The sequence below is a fragment of the Hylobates moloch genome, unplaced genomic scaffold (genome assembly GCF_009828535.3).
Source record: "Hylobates moloch isolate HMO894 unplaced genomic scaffold, HMol_V3 SCAFFOLD_7, whole genome shotgun sequence".
Classification (NCBI taxonomy): domain Eukaryota; kingdom Metazoa; phylum Chordata; class Mammalia; order Primates; family Hylobatidae; genus Hylobates; species Hylobates moloch.
The window spans coordinates 104,437,795-104,452,103 of NW_026652282.1; the positions used below are offsets into that span (position 1 = coordinate 104,437,795).

At 37.5% G+C, this 14,309-nt stretch overlaps 1 protein-coding gene across 8 annotated transcripts in view; it reads left to right on the forward strand.

The window, feature by feature from the left end:
* The window catches only part of GRIA3 (glutamate ionotropic receptor AMPA type subunit 3), a 319,120-nt gene that overhangs the window by 179,581 nt on the left and 125,230 nt on the right, over nucleotides 1-14,309 (forward strand). For all 8 annotated transcript variants that reach the window (XR_009214295.1, XM_032757560.2, XM_032757559.2 and 5 more), the window contains one exon: nucleotides 1,639-1,692. Coding sequence is in view for 7 of the 8 variants with exons in the window: in XM_032757560.2 (XP_032613451.1) it covers nucleotides 1,639-1,692 (54 nt within the window). In the remaining variant the exon portion in view is untranslated. The remainder of the gene's footprint in view (nucleotides 1-1,638; nucleotides 1,693-14,309) is intronic.

Sequence of the window (14,309 nt, forward strand, 5' to 3'; positions counted from 1 at the left end):
AGCATATATTTAGAAACCATGTGAAGTACTGCCAAGAGTATGGGTTCTAGAGGCAAATGGACCCAGATTCCAATTCCAGCTTTACCGCTTCCTAGCTGTGTGGCCTTGGAAAATTTTACATAAACTCTCTCTGATTGAAATTCCTCATCTGTAAAATGAGACTAATGATACTTAATCTGTTAAACTGTTCTGGGGATTAAATACATATAAAGCACTTAGCACCATGCCTGCATACACTAGGCACTCAAATAAGGACAGGTAGACTTATTATTATTACAATCTTTCATGGATAGTTCTGGTTTGATATGTGTGCAATTTTGAGGCCTTCTCACTTTGTTCTAAACCCTTTAATAGCTGCATCCAGAGAGAAACTTATCATAAAGCTTAAGCTTAATGGCCCCTCATTTGCACAGCTTCTTTCCAAGGCCTCGTTCCAAATTATGACATTCATAATTGTATATTTTTTTAAAGAAAGATCCTAAAATTGCATTAGCTTCAGGCCAGTACAAAACCTGGTTCCACCTCTGGTTGTGTCTTTAACCTCTATGTTATCCTGTTCCCTCCATGGGTACTCATTGTAGTACTTTGCACACAGTCAGTACTCAATAAAAATCCTCAATTAACCAGTTTTTGCTGAATTTGGCTTCAATGAAATAAACATCAATTATTTAGTCAAAAACTTCTAACTTCTAACCAATACATTTGGTTAGAAAATATTCAGCCCACTCACATATTTTGAGATAATAAAAATGTACTTTGTGAACTGTACAAAGTACATTTTTATTAATACAAAGCCTATTATTAGACTTTGTACTAATATAGCATTATTCATAAAAATTATGGTAAGGATGATGATACTGAGGAAGAGTTTCTCAACCTTAGCACTACTGACATTTTGGGCCTGAGAATTCTTTATCGTGTGGGCTATTCCAAGCATTGTAGGATGTCTAGCGACATCCCTGGCCATTACTCACTAAATGCTAGTAGCACCCTTCCCAGTTGTGACAATCAAAAATGTCACCAGGCATTGCCAAGTGTCCTCAAGAGGAATCCCTCCTCAGTGCCCCAAGGCATCACGATCAGCACCAAAAGATGTACAAACGATTACAAGTCTTTCATACTAAAGCAGGAAAAGGAAGATAATTATTTTAGAAAAGTTTTCAATAAGCAAAAGCAACCTCGGTTAACCTGAAAATCCCATTAACCCCATTCCTTGAGTGTTCTATTCCCTTAGCATTCCAGATAACAAAAAAAAAAAAAATACTGTACATTCTATTTTCTACTTTGTATGCAAAGTTCAGCTGATTTTCCATCTCAAAAGCTAAGTACAGAAATCGAGTTCATGAGTGGGGGATCTTCAGCTTCATCACTTTTGCCATCTATTTTAAGTGACAGTGATGCTATTGACCTGGAAGTTTAGGGAGTTTTTTTCCCCTTGTTTTGACATTTTAAGTTTGATATTAGCAAGTCTTCCTGTTTTATCTAGTCGAAAGCAAAATACAACAACAAGAAATCTGATCCAATTAACTGTGATTTTCCTGTATATAAAACTCTAACATTTTGTTCCAGCCACCCCACTGATTCTGCAATTGAAAATGCCCTTCTTGAATAAGCAATATGTCTTACTTCTTTCTGCAGGTTGTGATCCTGGGGAAACACTCAAGAGGTTATCACTACATGCTCGCTAACCTGGTAAGAACAAGCAAGTGTCCCTGGGCAATATATCCTATTTAGTTTGCATTTTTCTGTAATCATCCAAAAAGGAAATACATGAAGTACCTAATACTTTCTCCAGAAACTTGGAGAAATGACTTCGGTAAATACCAAACCTGAATGCAATAGCCTTGCTTTCAGTTATGCTGTCGTTGTTTTAGCTGTGAAGCAGCTATATTCTTTCCTAATTTAAAAAACAATTTGATATGATTCTTTACTTATTTTTAGATTCATTTTCGGTTTGAAATGTAAACTATTTTAATTGGGTTTGAAATATAAACCATGGAACTGGGGACACAGGAAACTGACTCTTTCCCAATTGATTCAAGTATATGTGCAGATCAGTACTGCATTTGTCCTTTCAGAAGCAGACCACTACCAAATCTTTTTGAGCCAGATGTCAGAGTAGGTTTCAACATAGTACATTATATGACCCTGCCAAAGTGTATAGCCACCTTTCTACTTACATAAAACACAACTTGCATCTTTACTTTCAAACTTCCCATGCCTTTAAAATTTGTGACACTGTAGAAGCTAGTATTTCATTAAGGTTATTTTATACATTTTCTTTCTCTGGGAGGACAATTTGTTTAGGAATTAACAAAATTGCTTCTAAATTAGTAATATCTGTTTGGCAGAGGTTCTGAATAATACCATCTCCATGAAATGAAAGAGAAATGTTAAATTATCACTATAATACTAAAAATCTATTAAGTTATTACATGAGTTCTAACCCTAATTTTGTTTCATTAGCACAACAGAATCATGATCATTATAAAGCTCTTAAGCCAAAAGAATAGAAACAAAGGTGAAGGATTATTGTAATTATATTCTTATTTTTAATCAAAGAAATATCTAATATCTTATTTTGTTTTAATAATGAATATTTTTTAAATGAAAAAGGAAATGTTACTTAAACCTCTTTCTTAGGAGTATGTGCATTCAAACACTTTATAAGATGCAGATTAGAGCTACTGCTTTCAAATGTAGTGTGCATTTTCCTCCAATAATTTGCTCTAAGTGGAGCACTTAGTCCATTTTGGGAATAAGTGAATCTAGTCTTTTAGAAGAAGAAATCTTGATTCTTAAATTACATCCATATATTTTCAATATGGTTTTTAGGCAACTAATAAATAAAGGATTTTTTTAACACAATGGAGGTTAAACTGTGGCTTGTCAGGATATATGGATGTCACAACAAGGCACGTGATACAGTTATTGATGACTTCTTATCATTACTTTCTCACCAGAAAATATTTTGCTCTCCTTCTTTCCTTCCTTTCTGTTTTCCTTCCTTCCTTTCTTCTTTCCTTCTTTTCTTCCTTCATCTCTTTCCCCTTTCCTTCTCCTCTGATTTGTATGTCCTAGAAAGCAGCAAGGTTTATAGCACAGTGTTTAAAAATGCAGGGTTCACCAATCACTGACCATACATGAGGTGACTTTAGGTAGTATACACACGCAAACTTTTTTATTTTAATGAAAATATATTTCCTTACTATGTATTAGAAAAATATAAAACTAGCACATCAAAATTGAAATTGTATAGATACTATTACTTCAAACAGGGCTAAAATAGCGATACAACAAAAGTAAAATATGTTTTTAATGTTCAAGTAAACAACAGCAAGGGGGATAAAGAGATATAGCAAAATCTGGGTTTTGCATACCTGGTTGTTTTATACATGAATGACTAAGTTTGAGATATAACATTGAACTGGGGGTCAGAAAGTTTGGGTTGTCAAACTGACTTTGCTACTACCAAGGTAAGAGATCTTGGGCAAGTCACTTCACCTCTACAGACAGTGTTACAATTCCATTACTTTAACACTCAGGTGGGAGTGGTGGGGGCCGTCATTGATGTGTTGGGTGGGTCATTTGAAAGCAGATAATAATTACAAGTGCAAGATATTTATTGGGAATAATACCTGTGAAAGATAAAAGGGAAAGGGACATAAGTAGGCAGGGAGAGCTTCAGACCACAATACAGGTCTATACCAGTAACAGAAGGGAAAAGGAAGCAAGTTTAATAGGAAAAGCTTCAGACTGTGCTGTAGCACTGATAAAATCTTGGCCAACACAACTAGGAGATCAGTGCAAAAGATAGCTCATAGAGGAGTCCTATGCTTTTTCCAAATGGCAAGTCATTGCATCCCGACTTTGCTCAGTCATTAGCTGGCAGCAGCCCAGAAAGCACACACCTTCCCCTTGAAAACTGAGGCAGATCTGAAGGTACCTGAAGCTGGAGGTTGTCAGCTAACTTAATTCTTTGAGACAGATTTTGTCTTAAAGAGCGATCTGAGCCATGCATAAGAATGGCTATCTCAGTTGGCCTACCATGACGATGATCTGTAAAGGCCTTTCCCATTCTATAATTCCAATAAGTCTCCTTATTTCTACTGACAAACTTTTTTTTATTTTTTTTATTTTTGTAGGTACATATTAGATGTATACATCTGTGGGTTACACGAGATATTTTCATACAGGCATGCAATGCACAATAACCACACCAGGATAAATAGGGTACCCATCATCTCAAGAATTTATCCTTTGCCTACTGACAATCTTTTAAATCAGCTTTTATTGCAATTTTGAGATCCAGACCTGACAAAAATTAAAGTCTATGGAGTGATAGAACTGAAAGAGAAAATCACTAGGACAAGGTTGGGGAAAAGAAAGGTAAACTGAATCCTATACACACAACTCAGAATTATGAGACTTTGGGGGAATGTCTACTACAAGAACAGGCAAAGTCTGTTCCTTCAAAAAGAAAGTAATGTATAGTATGATGTCAGTCTGAGTAATGAAAATGTGGTTTTCCTTTACCATGCTTTGAGCTGCCACCCTTTCTCTTCCTTTAGTGACCCTCTTTTCATTTGAATTCAGCTATGTAAGTCCCTGTACTCTACATCAAATTGCATTTGGGCAATAGAGATAGGAGCTGCTGTTCATCTCTGATGATAATAATGAGACAAATTATCCCTACTATGGTCTACGGTTCCCAGTTTTTTCAAAGCAGATAAAAATTACCTCAAATGCCTCCAACAAAGACAGACAGAGAGAGAGAAAGAGAGAGAGAGACAGAGAATCAAAACTATTTAGAAGTAAGTTGGATGGTCAAGAAAAGGGGAAGTGGAGATAAGAAGATGTTTCCTTTCAAGATGAGCCAGCTGGATGAAAGCTGAGGGTGGATATCTATATACAGAAGAGCAAGGTCCAGTGTGAGTCTTGGTGTTACAAACAGCACAAAACCACTGCTTTCTTCTACAAATGTAGAGTCAAGAATATTTAAGCTACTTAACTAAGCTTCCCGGAATCAATTCCTGCAGTTCCCTTTGATACTGAGCTCTATCTGGCAAAGACTTCTTTGTACATTTACATGGAACTTCCCCTGGTAGCAATCCTAAAGTGAGAAGACTTGGATATTCCATGAATGCTTTAACGAAGACCTCTCAGAGGTCAAGATGTACATTTCAGAGTAGACAATGAGCTGCAGAAAATTCTAGCTTGTTGAAATCCTGGAAAGAAACAGAAGATTTCACCAGTACAACCCAGAGATGTGATCTACTCAGGCCAGAAGTGGACATCCCAATAGAGCAAGTAAGTCTCTTAGAAATTCTTGTATCAGTTGATGATGTCATTTTTTAGGAGTTGTTCTGTAATTAATTGTTGTTTTATCTTCCAGGACTGTCTCTAACATGGCGCTGTTTGTCAACGTTAGTCCCAGAGTTAGCCATCATGTGTACAATCTGTCAGTCAAGCAGCCTCTCAATCTCTCATGGTAAAGTCCTGGATCTGGATGCTTTACACTGCATTGTCAGGCATGTTATGTAAAGTGATTTAGTTTTTTTCACCTATGTCAGTGATGATAGCTCAGTTACTATGTGTAGAGCCCTACAGTAATATTAGGAATAGATGCAAAGGCAGGAGGCAGTGTGGTGTAATAATAATAATAAGAAAAAAAAGCACGAGGCTAGGAGGTAGGAGTCAGGTTTGAATCCCAAGAATTCATCTAACTAGCTTTATATCAAACCAAACCTCTCTGAACCTGATTATTAATCTGTAAAATGCAGAGGTAGACAAGATCAGTATTTCCCAAAATGTACATGAGATGATTTTAGATATTACATAGCAAAACTTCTCTTTTAACTTATTAGTTTTGAATGTATATTAAATACATATTGGAAAAACAACTATCCCAGCAATTCTGTGATTTTATAGATACCATTCCTTAGAATGAGGCTAAAGTAGATATGTAGATAAAAGAAACTCAGTCAATGTAAATAAAAATACTAAGTAAATTATAGTTCATATGGTCCACCTATATGGCAAAAAATTGAAAAGGTGGTATATTAATGACTAGAATTTGGAAAATACACCACTGCCACTTCTAGATCTACATTTCTTCCCTCTTGGAGTTCAGTTTGGGCCAGGGTAGGCCAGGTGAATGCTGAGGACACAAACAGGGAAGCAAAACCAGAGCCCCGTTATCCTTGGGGATATAAAGTTATAAGGCAGACTAAAGCTTTAAAATCAGTCCAAGTGGGCAAAAACCAAGATAGATACGAGTATTCTTAGCCAAGTTCTAAGCAGAGCTGACGATCTGAAGGATCAATCAAAAACAGTCTAGCAGATTACACAGGGCAAATTGGATCTGGATTGAATGATCTAACAACAGATGTTCATCACTCCCCAAATAAGACCAAAAACAAAAACAAAACAAAACAAAAACCCACAAACAATTGAAGTGCCCAGGGGAGAACATGAGCCATAGCAGGGCTCATTCAGTGTTGCGCCAGTTAACCACTGCCTTAGAAGACCTGACAGTTTCCCTGCCTAGGTTGAGACTGGCACCAGAGTTGGAGATAATTGCTGACCCTGTAAGTGGAGGAATTTAGGTAATGTCTACTGTTAGCAGTAGAGAGCTACAGGCAATCAAAAAGGTCATTGTGCAAGGAGAGAAAATAGAAGAAAGTTCATCTATCTTATACTCCTCTCTGATGTGTTAGCTGTTTTCTTCAGACTTTCATTTAATTTTCTCAGAACTTCTGTGAGGAGAGACTTCTTGCCCACCCACCTTCCTAAGCCTTTTACAGATCAGAAAATGGACTCTGAAAATATATATAACTTGCCCAAAGTCTCATAGCTAATCCATTGCCAAACTAAGTTTTCTATCTAGATTGGTAACACTGTTAGTAGAGCACCTTGCTCTTCCCACTTTACCCACCCAAGCTTGTCAGTGAGATAGAAAGCCAGCACCACAAAGGTCACATAAAAGCATTTGCAAAGACACAAATGTAAATAAATGAAGCACAAGCTCTAAATTTATGAGGATGAAGTGATCAGAGATAAAAAGGGCTTTTAAAAACAAGGACATGTTGGGCCGGGAGCGATGGCTCATGCATGTAATCCTAGCATTTTGGGAGGCCGAGGCGGGTGGATCATGAGGTCAGGAGTTCAAGACCAGCCTGGACAATATGATGAAACCCTGTCTCTACTAAAAAAAAAAAAAAAAAACCTTAGCCAGGCATGGTGGCACACGCCTGTAGTCCCAGCAAAATCTTTTAATCAGGAGGTGGAGGTTGCATGACTGATATCCACTGTACTTCACCTGGCGACACACAAACTCTGTCTCAAAAAAAAAAAAAAAAAAAAAAAAAAAGGACACATTGTGAACTGGTTTGAAAACATCCAAACCCAAATGAATGACTTAAAGGCATCTTACATCCCCATCACTCCCTGCTGTCCAACTGTTTTCCTTCCCTCCTCTCTCTCTCTCTCTCTCTCTCCTCCTCTCCTCTCCTCCACACCACACCCACATTTTCATTCCCTTTTTCTTCTCCTCATCCAACCTCACTTATGCCAGAAAATAATGATGGAAGGGGGGTACTAGATGACATCTAATTTTTCCAAAATTTTACTAAAACAGGAGAATTACTCATAAAATTGAACCCAAACAGGCAGCCAGGAGCTTCAACAAGCTTGAGGAAGTGAACTCTGCAGCTTACCAGATCTCAGAATGTACTTGAAAAACAGAAGGGCCTATTTTGCTTAGAGAGAAAACAAGTTTAAATAAGATTTAGTTATGCTGTTTTGCTTGCCAATAACAACTATTCCCTTCTCTCTTCCCCTTCCAGGTCTTCTTGTTCTGTTCTCTACTTTCCCTTTCTTTGTTCTGACATTTTTTATGTTCTAAATAAAAAATTCAAATGCTCAAAGCCACGTGTTGTGATCACTGACACCTCAGCAGATGGCATGTAAACACAGAGCTCACTGGGCTGGAGCCTGGCTTTGCAGGCAAGGGAGGTGGGCTTTCAGGTAAAAATTCCCCCTGGTCCCAAATGCCAGGGAGACCAGTCACCTCTCCTGGTGCACAACTTCTCTGGTAGCTCAGGATTCACTTTCTTCTCCAAATGGAAATGGTACATAGAACACCAAGGGAATGAGGAGTGGGGACTGGGCTGGGTTCCAACTTCCTGCCATCCATTTCCAAAGCCACAGGCATTTGTCAGCTTAAAGTTGTGAACTCTGAGACTCCTATTCTCTCTCTCCCAAAATGCCTTTATTATAGTCAACTGTGTCTCTCTTCTCTCTCTCCCCTGCCTGAAATTAACAAGGAAAGATCATTTCCTACCCAATGTTATAGCAAGATGAATTAAAAGCATTTTATCTTCTCCCCAAACTCTCAGATTATGTCCTCTAAAACAGTGCTTCCTAAACTATCTGTGAAGAAGAACCAGTTTTTCCCCCCAAGATCTTCATGGACCAGTAAACATGCAACAAAAATAAATTACTTAAAAAATGAAATAAGCAAAATAAGATATTTAAAATATAAGTTCAGTATTTTTTAGTATTACATTCAATAGCCATTATATTACCCTGTCAAGTTCCTGTGAAGGTTGATAAAGACTTATCCTCCATTTCTTTCCTTATATCATCTCAGACTGGTAACAAACAATGAACCAGCACCAGTCTGCACACATTTTGAGTAGCACTGCTCTAAAGGTCTTTACAGTAAGTGTTTTTTTCTATATATACCATTGTATGTCCAACAACTTGTTCACTTCACAGCAAGGAAAACAGAGTGTAGTGTCCTTAAGAACCTTGTAATTGTATTGTACAGACCAGACTTGCATAGCTTATGATAATTGCCATGGAGATAGAACAGGTGCTGGGACAATGAATAAAGAGAAGGCAGATTGTGGAAGTAAATACCGTGGAAGTCTGCATAGTGTAGCCAGAGAAGGCCTTTCAGAAAAGGTGACTTTGAAACAATAATCTGAAAGGGGAGAAAGATTCAGCTACATGACGAATCAGGGAGAGTTCATGCATAGGAAACAGTACATGCCAAAGTCCTGAGGCAGAAAACAGCTTGATGTCTTCCCTGAACAGTCAGAAGGCAATTTTGGGCACAGCAGAATGAGTGACAGGACAGATTAGATGCCAGGTGGAAGAGTTTTACCTTTTTTCAACAGCAACAGAAGGCCCATTGAAGAATTTCAAGCACGGAAGGGGTATGATCTGATTTATGCTTTTTTAAAAATCCGTGTCAAATGGATGAGTTTTATGTGATATAAATTATACCTCAATGAAGCTGTTAGTAAAAAGAGAGAGAGAGAGAGAGAGAGAGATCAGTGGCTATTTCCCCATTAATAGAACTTATGCCACGTTGTAATTATTTATTTATTCATACAAATAACCCCCACTGAACTGAAGTGTCATGAGGGCAAGGACCAAGTTTGAGATGGCTCGCCATTGTAACAGCTAGCACTTAATAGGTTTCTAAGTATGTTTGTTGGTCAGACTAGAGAATAAAATCATGAGTGAACAATATAAGCAACTTGTAATCAAGTACTAATTTGTATGGTATAATCGTCAACTCTACACATTGTACCCTCCCAGGAGGATGGATCTGCTTTCTAGAAAAAGACTTGCGTCTCTCATTAGCAACCTGACAACTTGAATCACCACAATTACTATGCATTTCTTTATTGAAGCATCACCCAGATGAACAGTTCAAATGGCACCAAAGGCAGAGCCAGTCTTCATCCAAAATGTGAGATAGATAGTTGTCTTTGGCAGCCTTCCAACCCTCATTCTACTGCTTTTATCTTTCCTATAGGCAAGCCACCTTTTCTCACCCATAATCTATCATCAACTCCTAAAAGTCACCCAACTTGTCTCTGTTTTCCCCCCTGTACAAAATGTGCCCTAATAATAGTACTGTATGAAGGAAAACACCACATCAAACCTTGAAAATAAATGCACTTAATGTAAGCCTTGGATATATTTATTTCCAACTCTCAAATATCCACACTTCCAAAAGTAAAGTGAATTTCAGTATGTGAAAATCAACAAAGATGGGATAATACCAAAGTCATTTGGATCTTTGGAAGACTGAATTGTCTGGCTATTCTCAAATCATGGACGGTCTGTGTTTGGAAGACAGTTGTGTAACCAGTGTCTATGTGAAAGATGGCTTTGGAGAGTTAATCAACGGAAGCTTACAAGACCCTGCATGAACTGCTTAGGCATAAAGGTCATGTTGGTTTTATATAGCTACATTCAGATGTGAGCAAACGTACACTGATCAAACAGACATGATATGATTGAGAAGTGGTGCAATTTATGAAATATAGCAGAACCTACAAATCAAAATGGGTAGTTTCCATTTCAGAAGAATCACTTCTGGATATTATACCCATATTTCTAACAAATATCACCATTGTTGCACAGAAGCAGTCAAGGGTACGGAAACTTAGAACGCAGAAAGTGAGAAAGCAGAATTTCAATTCACCCTATCTATGAGCAGTAGGATTGCCTCCAATCTGTCCCTGCCTTCTCTCATAGCTTTTAATCTCTTCCCACTGCACACAAAGATTACCGTTCAAACCAAAGGAAAGGATACTAACATGGCTAACCAACAAAACCATCAATTGCAACCAAATAGAATTGGTGAAATGCAAACAGCACTAGAATTCAATAAGTTTAGTCCAAGCACACAAAAATCATTGAATATGTAATCATCCCTTAATTATTAAAATACTTATGAAATAATAAGATAGGCTTAACAGAAATTCCATAGCACAACAGGAAATTTGGGACCTTAGAGTCACTTAGCACCTATGTTGTAGAGTATACACATATACTTATTGCACAGAAGGCATGGGAAGTCATGCAATAATAAGACAAAAATCCATAAACAGTCATCCATATGTACAATAGCCTATGTAATCATTGGGAAGGGGGCAGATAAAGGGGCACAATTAGCCCCCTTACTACCTAGTAGAAGATACAGGGACAAATTTGATATAGATGTTCTTAACCATTATTTCACTAATTGAAAATGTTAGCAAGGATGCAGAAAAAAGGGAATGCTTGCACACTGTTAGTGGGAATGTAAATTAGTGCAGCCATTATGGAAAACAATATGGAGGTTCCTCAAAAAACTGAAAATAGAACTACCATATGATCCAGTAATCCCATTGCTGGGCATATATCCAAAAGAAACAAATCAGTATATTGAAGAGTTATCTGCACTTTATGTTTATTGCAGCATTATTCACAATAACCAAGAAGTGGAATCAATCTAAGTGTCCATGAACAAATGGATTAAAAAAATGTGGTATACATACACAACGGAATACTATTTAGCCACAAAAGGGTGAAAATCCTGTCATTTGTGACAACATGGATGAATCTAAAGGACATTATGTCAAGTGAAATAAGCCAGGCACAAAAAGACAAATACCACATGATCTCACGTATATGTGGAATCTTAAAAAGTTGAACTCATAGAGGTAGAGAGCAGAATGGTGGTTACCAGAGGCTAGGGGGTGAGGAGGGAGGGAATGAGGAGTTGTTAATAAACAGGTCCAAAGTTTCATACAGGCAGTAGGAATAGGTTTTGAGATCTGTTGCACAGCAGGGTGCAATAATAACGTATCATATATTTCAAACTAAGAGGGTAAATTTCAAATGTCCCACCATAAAAAATTGTAGGTAAGCAAGGTGATGGATATGTGAATTAGCTTGATCTAATCATTTCAGATTGTATATGTATATCAAAACATCACATTGTACCCCATAAATGTACACAATTATGATTTGTCAATCACAATAATATTAATAATTAAAAAAGAAAGAAAAGAAAATGGTTCTTGAAGAATGAAATTTCAATAGAGGCACCTAAAGTTGTAAGTAATAAAGTAGAAGCCCTTTGTAGGCAAAGAGAACAAAGATACCAATGTTAGAGTGCATGATGTGGCTAGAGCATGAGGTCTGTTGAAGGAAGTGTTGTAGATGAAGCCAGGGGAGCAGAAGATAACAGATAATGGAAATCCTTGAAAATGAAGTTAAGATATTTGGCTGTTAATAGAAAGTAGGGACTCATTGCAGTCCTTTGAGAAAGGAGTCTTATACTCTAACTGGTATTTTAGGAAGGTAAATTTATTATGTGAAGAATAAACTGGAGAGGGGAAAAAAAAAAAAAACGGAAACCAGAGCGCCAACTAGGAAGCTAGGACAATAATCTAGGCCAGTGGTTCTCAAACCCACTTGTACTTCAAAATCACCTGTTGAATTAGATGCTTGGGCCTCATACTCCATAAGTCTAAATTAGAGAAAGGGATACAAAAAGAAGAGATTTTAAAGGAATGTAATCACCTTGCTTTGGGGCATATTCTTTTTTATTTTTTTAAGTGAAAGTAAGTTTATTAGGAAAGTAAAGGAATAAAGAATAGGCAGAGCAGCCCCTAGGGCTGCTGGTTGCCCATTTTTATGGTTATTTCTTGATTACATGTTAAACAAGGGGTGGATTATTCATGAGTTTTCTGGGAAAGTGGTGGACAATTCCCAGAACTGAGGGTTCCTCCCCGTTTTAGACCATATAGGGTAACTTCCTGAAGTTGCCATGGCATTTGTAAACTGTCATGGCACTGGTGGGAGTGTAGCAATGAGGACAACCAGAGGTCGCTCTCATTGCTATCTTGGTTTTGGTGAGATTTAGTGGGCATATCAGCAAGTTCTTTATGACCCGTATCTTGTGCTGACCTCCTATCTCATCCTCTGACTTAGATACCTAACCACCTCGGAATGCAGCCCAGTAGGTCTCAGCCTTATTTTACCCAGCCCCTACTCATGATGGAGTTGCTCTGGTTCAAATGCCTCTGACATTTCTCCTCTCCCTTTTATAAGAGAACCTTTAATCCTAAGGGTTCTCCTTCACAGAAGGACGAAGATTCATCTTCTGTAACTTCTTTAGGCTGAATAGGGCAATGATATTCCTGCTTAACCATTGGTTCCCTTGCATTTGGGGTAGAGAGGAGTTCAGTCAAAATGCTGACTTGGTATGTCAAGGGCCATTTATAACTCTTGAGTTCCAACAAAAGGTGATATCTGGAAAATTATTAAGTGTTCAATTTAAGAGAACATTGAGTAAGCTTATCCTGCATTCCTACACGTAGAGTGTAACAGCAATATATTCCACAACAGTAAAGCAAAATAAGCCAAATTATTCCAAGTAAACTAAATAAGAAGGCTTTCCACGAACTGGGAAACTGTTGGAACCAAGCTGATATGGGGTTGCTAGCTGACTCCAGTATGTGAGGCACATTCTTTTTACAACGCACATGGAATATGGAAGTTAATTTAGTCAGCAGGTGGTTAGAGAAGGGAGTTTTAGAGATATGAGAAGGTCTAATTGGAGAGTCATTGGTATCTTATTCAAAGTGAACTGAGGTTGAAAATGCCAAAATAAAATAAGAAATTAATTTGTTTTACAGACTCTAAAGCCTCAAAATGTAACAAGTTCATTTTCTGAGGTATTTGTGTGGTAAATGTCATCCTTTTGAAAAAGTAGATTCTCAGAGCCCAACTTTATGAAAAATCATGACTATCCCCATAGTAAAACACTCAAAATTAAAAATATAAAAAGGCAAATAAAAAAGAACAAAAAATTCTAATGTCTTTGTGTAGATGAGAAATGCCAGAAGAAGGAACTTGTTTTCAAGCAGAAAATGAACTGCTGAAGCAGTCTATGATTCAGTGAAGGGAGAAAGCAGTTGCTATAAAACAGCTTAAACAAAAGGAACCATTGTTTCTCGCTAAAATATCAAGTCTACTGAAACACATTTTGTTTTTGGTAAAAATGTTATTTTAAAATATATTATTTTAATAGCAGATGAAGTTCGGTGAGGAAATAGAATTCATGACACAGAAATTTCCTTTAAAGTCAAACTTGTTAAAAATGCATCATATATTAAATAAAAAGATGTGGGGTTTTTTGTTTGTTTTTTTTTGAGACAGAATTTTGCCCTGTCACCCAGGCTGGAGTACAGTGGCGTGATCTCCACCCACTGCAACCTCCGCCTCCTGGGTTCAAACAATTCTCCTGCCTCAGCCTCCTGAGTAGCTGGGATTACAGGCACCCACCACCACATCAGGCTAATTTTTGTATTTTTAGTAGAGATGGGGTTTCGCCATGTTGGCCAGGCTGGTCTAGAACTGCTGACCTCAGGTGATCCGACCACCTCAGGATTACAGGCATGAGCCACCACGTCCAGCCTTCTGGTTTTTTTTTTTTTTTTTTTTTTTTTTTT